At 42.5% G+C, this 9,313-nt stretch overlaps 1 protein-coding gene across 1 annotated transcript; it reads left to right on the forward strand.

The window, feature by feature from the left end:
* LOC112225447 (calsequestrin-2) lies at positions 1-6,261 on the forward strand. Its single transcript, XM_024389428.2, has 11 exons — positions 1-606; positions 2,740-2,824; positions 3,001-3,101; positions 3,181-3,292; positions 3,929-4,002; positions 4,098-4,228; positions 4,550-4,595; positions 4,724-4,778; positions 5,000-5,100; positions 5,201-5,275; positions 5,406-6,261. The coding sequence occupies exons 1-11, from the start codon at positions 370-372 to the stop codon at positions 5,631-5,633; spliced, it is 1,245 nt and encodes a 414-aa protein (XP_024245196.1). The 5' UTR covers positions 1-369; the 3' UTR covers positions 5,634-6,261.
* The last annotated feature ends 3,052 nt before the right edge of the window (positions 6,262-9,313 follow it).

A 9,313-nucleotide genomic window follows, 5' to 3' on the forward strand; every position in this document is an offset into this window, starting at 1 on the left:
TGTACGGTATCTAGCCCCCCAGCGCTCCAAGTCTGTCAGGTCTGTTCTTTCCCTTTGTCTCGGCTGGAGAGAGGGAGCAAGGGAGTGAAACAGGGAGAGAGAGGATCGCTGGTTCCTAAACAAGCTTTGGGCATTGGACTATAGAGGACTGCTTGGAAGGAGACTCAAGGAGATTTATACTATAATTTAAGAGCAACGTGTTATTCTACACCTCTCTATCTATTGTTTAAAAAAAAAAAGTATTTTTCAATTTTGGGGAGTTTATTGACCTTCCTCAGCCTAAGTACTCTTGTGGAGGCCGTATCTAGTGATTAAAGGTTACTCTGTGATTCTCGGGGTGTGTGGTCATTCATAACACGTCCCTAGACCATGCTTGCCCTGTGGCTGCTCCTGCTCCCGTGCCTGTCTCTGTCGCCGCTCGTTCAGACTGAGAAGGGACTGGAGTTCCCTCGCTATGACGGGAAAGACAGAGTCATCGACATCAATAACAAGAACTACCAGAAGGCCATGAAGAAGTACACCATGATGTGTCTGCTGTACCACAAACCCATCCCTGACGGGAAGGAGCTGCAGAAACAACACCTGATGACTGAGATGGTGCTGGAGGTAAGCCTGAGGAGGAGGAAGGGAGAAAAAGGGAGATGGTGAGGGAGGTAGGGGAAGAGAGATGAAGGGAGGTGGAAGTGGGGATGAAGGAGTCTAGGAACGAGATGGTGAAGAAAAGATGAAGGAGGACAAGGCAGAGAGAGAAAGATAAGGAGGAGAAGAAAGAGATGGTGGGTAGAGAAGAAAGAGAAGAGTCACTAGGGAGGGGAGCACCTGGGCTGGACTGAGGTGATTTAACAATCTGGGGTCACTGGGTCAGCTAGACCCACTCCATAAATCATTACAGTCCCTAGACATTAGAGTGTCCCAATGGGCACAGAACCCACAATTTACTGAAGTGGTTAAGAGGGAGAGCTAGAATGAGAGACTGTAATAAAACTTTGTCAAAAAATGACTGTCATTCAATTAAACATGATCAACTCTGATTGAATACATACACCCAGGCTGAGCTACCCCGTCACAAGTCAATCAGTGATTCTTATGACTTTGAGATACTAATGTTTATGTGCAGTGTGTTGCTCTCAAGGTATGTGTGTGAGAGAGAGAGAGAGTTCATTCGGCACTTCCCATAGTAATGTATATCATTCACCCCAGCTCTCTGCCACAGGCACAAATAGGAGCGGCACACATGCCCTTTATGTTATTGAGCTATACATGTGAAGGTCAATGCAGTAGGTCTGTCTCTCTCCCTGTTTTGCTTTTACACTTAGATTGAGTCGGTCTTAAAATACTATGACAACGACAGCTATATTTATTAACTAGAAGGTTGGCTAACTGATTATAACATTCGCTAATGTTCTATGACGGCATCTATATTATAATGTGCTATGAATACATTTATAAGGTAAAGAGTACTTCATTTGAAGCTACTTCAAGTAAAGTGTCAGTTACTATCCCACTTCAGCAGAGCTGTGACAGCGGACTACTATGGCCTAATCTCCCCTCTCTAGCTGTCCTGTGCTCCTCATCTCTTGTGTTGAGTTAGAGTATGATGTGCAGCAGATAACCTGAGCACAGTCTCTCACTCCTAATAGCCCCAGATATTTAACTCACCACAGGTGGACTGGACTAGGGTTAGGGCCCTGGGTCATCATAATTAACATAATTACTTGCTCTATTGCTTCGCTACAGGTTATCTGTATAGGATTGCATCCATGTTCCATTATTTTATAAGGAGCCAACAGAGTGAGATTTGTTTGAAAAGTCCACTTCTGGCCTTTCTTCATCACTTTGTCAGTGTTTCATCAACATACAGTAACTCATGCTTTGATAATGGCTACTTGTTCCATGTTGCATGTGGTAATGTATGTTGTGTTGTATTCTGTCTAGGCCTATGTGTTCTTTGTTTGGGTTTGCTAAAGGTTGAAAAATGTACCGCTTTGCTGAGTTGTCAAAAGTATGACAAAGACTTTCTTCTTGTCTACAACCAATGGAGAGTCTATGCTTCTAAATGTTAACACCGATAACTGTATTCATAAAGTGGTTTTCAAACATGATGTTCAAAGCCCTGAATGATCACCTGTCAACGTATTATCTGGATGAAGACAGACTAATCACTGTTCCCCTCCTGATATTTCGGTCAGTCGGGTATTCTTAGCCTCAATTTGCCTTGGTATCTGTCAGAGCTCAAGGCCTTGGCTGGCAGACCCTCACCTATTGAGACCACAATGGCTGATAGGTTTCTGGCATGGATATGGAGCATGGCACTTCTAGTCATCATATATATATATATATAGATGTGTGTGTGTGTGTGTGTGTGTGTGTGTGTGTGTGTGTGTGTGTGTGTGTGTGTGTGTGTGTGTGTGTGTGTGTGTGTGTGTGTGTGTGTGTGTGTGTGTGTGTGTGTGTGTGTGTGTGTGTGTGTGTGTGTGTGTGTGTGTGTGTGTGTGTGTGTGTGTGTGTGTTGCCTTGGGGCTGTTCTGTTCTCTGGACCATTATCTACTCAATAACGTCACTCCAACTAAGCCTCATCTCAGCCCTGTTTGTTTGTCTGTCCCCCTGCCAAACATGCTTCAACCTGGATCATAGTTCCTGAGTGTAGAACAACAAGGGCTCTATTGGACAATGTTCCAATTTAAGTGTTATGATGACGTTGAAAGAATGTCACTAACTGACTTTTGTCTTCATCTCTAGCTGGCTGCTCAGGTTATGGAGGAAAAGGAGATTGGGTTTGGAATGGTAGACTCCCACAAAGACACCAAGGTTGCCAAGAAGCTGGGTAAGGAAACGCATCAACACTTCAGTGCGAACTATAGTTGCTCATCATTATTATTATGCTACATGACTATGAAGCATACTACATGAAGCACCAAAAGGTTTTTTGTAAAGCATTCAGTGAATGGTTGTAAATAATGGTCTGTACTTGACCCTCTGACCCCTGACCTCTGACCCCAGGCCTGGTGGAAGAGGGCAGTGTGTATGTGTTCAAGGCAGACCGTGTGATTGAGTTTGACGGCATGCTCTCTGCCGACACCCTGGTGGAGTTCCTTCTAGACGTGAGTGGACTGGGGGTGCCCTCATTGATACTACTCACAGGTCTAGGATCAGCTTACTGTCATGTTATTTTCTCTCTAGGTTTTGGAGGAGCCTGTGGAGGTGATAGGAAATGCTCTGGAGCTGAGGGCCTTCGACAGGATGGAGGAAGACATCCGCCTCATTGGATATTTTAAGAACGAGGACTCAGAACGTGAGTGTGTGTGTGTGTCTGTCTTTCTGGCTTTCTGACAATCTGTCTGTGTGTATGTGTTAAGGTTGTTTAAATGTGCTCCCTGTCATGCTAGTGTGATGGCCAGGGTTGGATGGCTATTGGCTGATCCCCTGGCCTTGATAATAACCGGGGAATTTTAAACTCACCATCCCCATGGATTTACATGTCCAATTTTACCCTCCCTCCACACACAGCTGCGAGGGCCAAATATTTTTCCATTTATCGTAAGACACCGAATCGCGCTCATGATAAGCAAGGCGGCTGTCTCACCCCTGACCGACTGTGGTAGCCTAAAACTAGGGGTCAACGGGGCTCAGTTATTTCAGTATACGTATGTGTCAATGGCATCTCCCTAAAGACCAGTCCAAGTCTAGCTAGCACACACAAGCTAGTAGATGCTCACTGACAGCTATGCTAAATGATAGCAGCAGAAGGGGAATTATTCTAAATGCTGAAGGTCTACCTCTGTTCAACGGATAAGATATGGTGTAGATATAGAGTAGTGGTTATACAGTAGGACACCATCTTCAAAAGAAGTCAAATGCCCTCTGCTCTCCTCCCTCCCTCCTCCCATCCACTCCTTTCTCTTCTTCATAAACTGCTCCTTTCCTCCAGACTACAGTGCGTTCAAGGAGGCTGCAGAGCAGTTCCAACCCTACATCAAATTCTTTGCCACCTTTGAGAAAGCTGTGAGTATGCAGACATCTTATATCCTTGGTCTGTGAGAAGGGGTCCTGTCAATGCAATACGTTGGGTGCTGATTCTGGTGTCTGTGGTGTTTAAGGTGGCCAAGGAGCTGACCCTGAAAATGAACGAGGTAGATTTCTACGAGCCCTTCATGGAGGAGCCCGTCACCCTCCCTGACAGACCCAACTCTGAGGAGGAGATCGTGGCTTTCGTCATTGAACACAGAAGGTATGATGTAATAGTTTTTTGGGGGTGGGTGCTTATATTTGTCCTGTGTTTTCTGCATATCCCATTTCCCCCTGAGAGTCAGGTCATGGCCAGGTCAGCGGCAACCCTGGAGCAATTAGGGTTACGCGCCTTGCTCAAGGGCACATCAACATATTTTCACCTTGTCGGCTAAGGATTCTAACTAGTGACATTTCGGTTACTGGTCCAAAACTGCATTCGCTAGGCTACCTGCAGCCCTACTGCGGCTGTCAGAACAGGAACACTACATTCTGATGATCTGATCAGTGGTCTGTGACTGATAGCGTTGTGTAATGTTTTCAGGCCAACACTGCGAAAGCTGCGTGCTGAGGACATGTTTGAGACATGGGTGAGTTTTTCTGTCATTTCATTTACCTTATGCAAGTTCAAGGGTTAGTGCAAGAAAGGCAAATACAACAGTAAGTGTGTTCATTTCTGTCAAACCTTGGACAGCATCTCATGATGTCTCATTTTCAGGAGGACGTTGTGGAGGGGAGCCATATAGTGGCCTTCGCAGAGGAGGAGGACCCTGGTACATCCATACATCCATATTACAGTAACATCAGCTTTGATCAGGGCCAACATCAGCTTTGATCAGGGCCAACATCAGCTTTGCAACATAGGTTCCTATCAGTCTTATCTGAAACTGAGAATCACTGAAATGGTTCATAGCTTTCAGGAAATCAAACAAACTTCTCCCGGCATGATAAAACACAGACTAACCTTCTTAATGTGTTGTTTGGTGGTGTTCAGATGGTTATGAGTTCCTGGAGCTGCTGAAGGAGGTGGCTAGAGACAACACCCACCACCCTGGTCTCAGCATAATCTGGATCGACCCTGATGACTTCCCACTGGTGAGACACAGACAGACGGAGAGACGGACGGACAGGATTACGTGAACTCAAGTCCCTACAGTTTCAGATCTCACAGTGTGTTCTCTCTCCATCTCCTCAGCTTATCCCCTACTGGGAGAAGACCTTCCAGGTGGACCTGTTCAAACCTCAGATCGGCGTGGTCAACGTTACTGACGTGAGTCCCCGAACAGCTCCAATACAGCATGAGGAGTTGGTGGAAACCAGTCAGAAATTGTGAAACTTAGATCTAACTCATGATGGTCCATGACCTTTGGCCCCTGACCTCTCTCTCTTCCTCTGGACAGGCTGACAGCATCTGGCTGGAGATGGAAGAACAAGATCTGCTCACAGCCCAGAAGCTGGCGGACTGGATAGAGAACGTCCTGTCGGGCAAGGTCAACACAGAGGATGATGATGAGGACGACGACGACGATGAGGACGACGACGACGACGATGATGACGACTCTGATGATGACTCTGATGATTCGGATGACTCTGATGATGAAGAAGACGACGACGACGATGATGAATAATTCAAAAACTGTGAATTTGTCATCTAGAATTAATAACATTGTTGTATAGTCTCTTTACTGTACTATCATCAAAGTTTAGGGTGAGAGAAATAGACCTAAATGCTTTTATAGAAGATTTTGTACAACGTGTCTGGCCTAAGTCAACCGCTCTGCATTATAAGAAAACCCATTACCAGCATTTGTTTTTCATGAATCTGGAAAAAGATCTATTGATAAACTGAAATCAATTTGAAAAAGAGAATTAACAATGTGCTGACAAACAGAGATACTTGAGAAAAACCCAAACAGTACTTTCCATCCTTCGCTTAATTCTACTAATTTATGAAAATGGTTGGCGACCAAGACAAAGACATAAATCAAAATTTTGTTTGATCAATGGGGCGGCAGGTAGCCTAGCGGTTAGAGCCTTGGGTCAGTAACCGAAAGGTTGCTAGATCAAATCCCTCGAGCTGGCAAGGTATAAATCTGTCGTTCTGCCCCTGAACAAGGCAGTTAACCCACTGTTCCTAGGCAGTCATTGTAAATAAGAATTTGTTCTTAACTAACTTGCCTAGTTAAATAAAAAAACATCTGTGAACTGCTGCTGTACACTATCCTAAACCTCAATAAAGTGTGGTATCTTTGTGTATTTTGCTGTCTCCAAACCATGCCCTCTAATGCATGCTTTGTGTGTAGATAATTGCATTTTAGGTTTGGATTTCAGTGCACACAGTCCCTTCTCTCCATGCCACAGTGGCTATATCTTTGTTATTACTATTGGGTCCCGTGTGGCTCAGTTGGCAGAGCATGGTGTTTGGAATAACAGGGTTGTGGGTTTGTTTCCTACGGGGGGGCGCTGTGTGAAAATGTAAGACGCTCTGGATAAGAGTGCTAAATCAGTTAAATGTAAAATAAATAAATTCACACCTTTCAATGTCCACAACTCTTTTAGTTAAATATATACACTACAGTTCAAAAGTTTGGTGTCACTTTGAAATTCACTTGTTTTTTTAAAGAAAAGCTATTTTTTTGTCCATTAGAATAACATCAGATTGACCAGAAATACAGTGTAGACATTAATGTTGTAAATGACGATCGTAGCTGGAAAAGGCTGATTTTTAATGGAATATCTACATAGGTGTACAGAGGTCCATTATCAGCAACCATCACTCCTGTGTTCCAATGACACGTTGTGTTAGCTAATCCATAGTTTGCTAATTTATCCTTTTAAAAGGCTAATTGATCCTTAGAAAACCCTTTTGCAATTATGTTCGCACAGCTGAAAACTGTTGTGCTTCAATAGTCATTTACAACATTAACAATGTCTAGACTGTATTTCTGATCATTTTGTCTCATGTATTCTCACTCCATGTTTCACTCTCTCTTTGTCTGTCTCTTTCCCTCCTTGACTCATCCCTCGTTCTCTCTCTCCCTCAGTGGGCAATTAGAAGAGAGAATATGTGAAGTGGCAGGAGAGAGATCCCTGTGTTCTATAAGCCCAAGGTGCAGTAGTGTGAAGGGGGCTTCAGATATGAACTCACTCTCTCTCTCGTCTTCAACTGGACAGTGCAGACAGACACTCTCTCACCCAATAGTCTCACTTACATACTTTCTAGTGCACAGACAAATACAAAGCACCACACACACCAACAATAAAGTAATATGAGAATGTTGAAAATGTTCATACAAATATTTATTTTACAAATTTGAATCTTTATACAGTTATTGTAATTCCATATATGTAAATCTTTTTTAAAAAACACACCAGTGAAAACTTGAGACCGAATTGATCAGAACAACATTTAGGATGGCAATTGTGCACTCGCACACACACCATACATTATTGGACGAACATACTTGCATACAATAACAAACACATTGAGCATACATCATATGTGTTTTAAAACAGAGGCACCTTTGTAATGAAGGAGACATACACGAAGACAAATGCCCTGGTTGAATACTTGAAAAATACATCCTTTCTCCCTTCCTTGAAGTAGTCACATATAGGAATTGGTTAGGTTAGGGAAAGCAATTGGTTGGCAACCTTGCTTTAACCTATCCAACACTTATAACCTGTGGTCACCTCAAGATAAAAACGAATAAAAGGGTGAATTCGAACAGGCAAATATTCACAGCCATAATTTAATCAGTATAAAATCCTCAAAAACATGTAACCTTTTGGTGACAACAATGATTGTACAATTACAATAACAAACAATTTCATTCTAATATAGTTTTGAATAATATGCACATGTAATAGGGAAGATTTGGCTAAAACAATACAATATTAAAACAAACAAATACTGTATATTGAGTTCACAGAGATAAGCATAAAAATCCCATATCTGTGCCAGTTGTACAGCCTCTTTTGTGACTGTAGACTTCCCTCACTATAACGAGACTGTTGTCTGCACTCTGAACATCAATACTGAGGAACATACCATATCAAACAATGTATCATTTTGGCCTATTTGAATCACTTTCAGTACATGAAGATGTGTGTATGCAGACTTGGAGACAGTAGAGGAGAAGCTACGGTATCAGATCAGTCAGTCATGTCTGGGACAAAATGCATTACGAGAACCACTTCTCTTTGTGTGTATTCTCCACACTTCTCAAACATAGGGACTAAAAGAGAGAATATTGTGACATCCTTCTTTAATCTGTTGTCTTCTATCTGAAGACAAAAAACTTGAGCCTCAATCGGATGCTCTTAGTTTACAGGGTTAGGTTCTGTAGAAATGTAATAATAGCTTTCTTTCATCTGGAGATAAGACACACATATAATGCATGTCTTGTCATTAGACTCCAAATCAGAAAAGTACAGAAAATCTCACTCAAAATTATGAATACATTTCTTCCGATTTTACTAGCTTCTTTGTTTGCTCAACTGTAGTATTCCGCAATAGTCCGCTTTGGGTTTGAGCCCAACAGAGTCGGACAACCTCTTACAGATATGTCTAGGAATCCTGGGGAGTACAATAACAGAACCATTTTCATCCATATGATTCCATAACTATACAGTCAAACTGTACAGCCAGGTAGAAAAGCATCAATCAAATATAACTTTTAGATAAAAACACAAGACATTACATACAGTTGAAGTCGGAGGTTTACATACACCTTAGCCAAATACATTTAAACTCAGTTTTTCACAATTCCTGACATTTAATCCTAGTAAAATTACATGTTTTAGGTCAGTTAGGATCACCACTTTCTGTCAGAATATTAGTAGAGAGAATAATTGATTTAAGCTTTGATTTCTTTCATCACATTCCCAGTGGGTCAGAAGTTTACATATACTCAATTAGTATTTGGTAGCATTGCCTTTAAATTGTTTATCTTGGGTCAAACTTTTCAGGAAGTGTTCCACAAGCATCCATTCCTCCTGACAGAGCTGGTGTAATTGAGTCAGGTGTGTAGGCCTCCTTGCTTGCACACATTTTTTCAGTTCTGCCCACAAATTCTCTATAGGATTGAGGTCAGGGCTTTGTGATGGCCACTCCAATACCTTGACTTTGTTGTCCTTAAGCCATTTTGCCACAACTTTGGAAGTATGCTTGGGGTCATTGTCCATTTGGAAGACCCATTTGCGACCAAGCTTTAACTTCCTGACTGATGTCTTGAGATGTTGCTTCAATAGATCCATATAATTTTCCTGCCCCATGATGCCATTGTGAAGTGCACCAGTCCCTCCT

The sequence above is a fragment of the Oncorhynchus tshawytscha genome, linkage group LG26 (genome assembly GCF_018296145.1).
Source record: "Oncorhynchus tshawytscha isolate Ot180627B linkage group LG26, Otsh_v2.0, whole genome shotgun sequence".
NCBI lineage: Eukaryota > Metazoa > Chordata > Actinopteri > Salmoniformes > Salmonidae > Oncorhynchus > Oncorhynchus tshawytscha.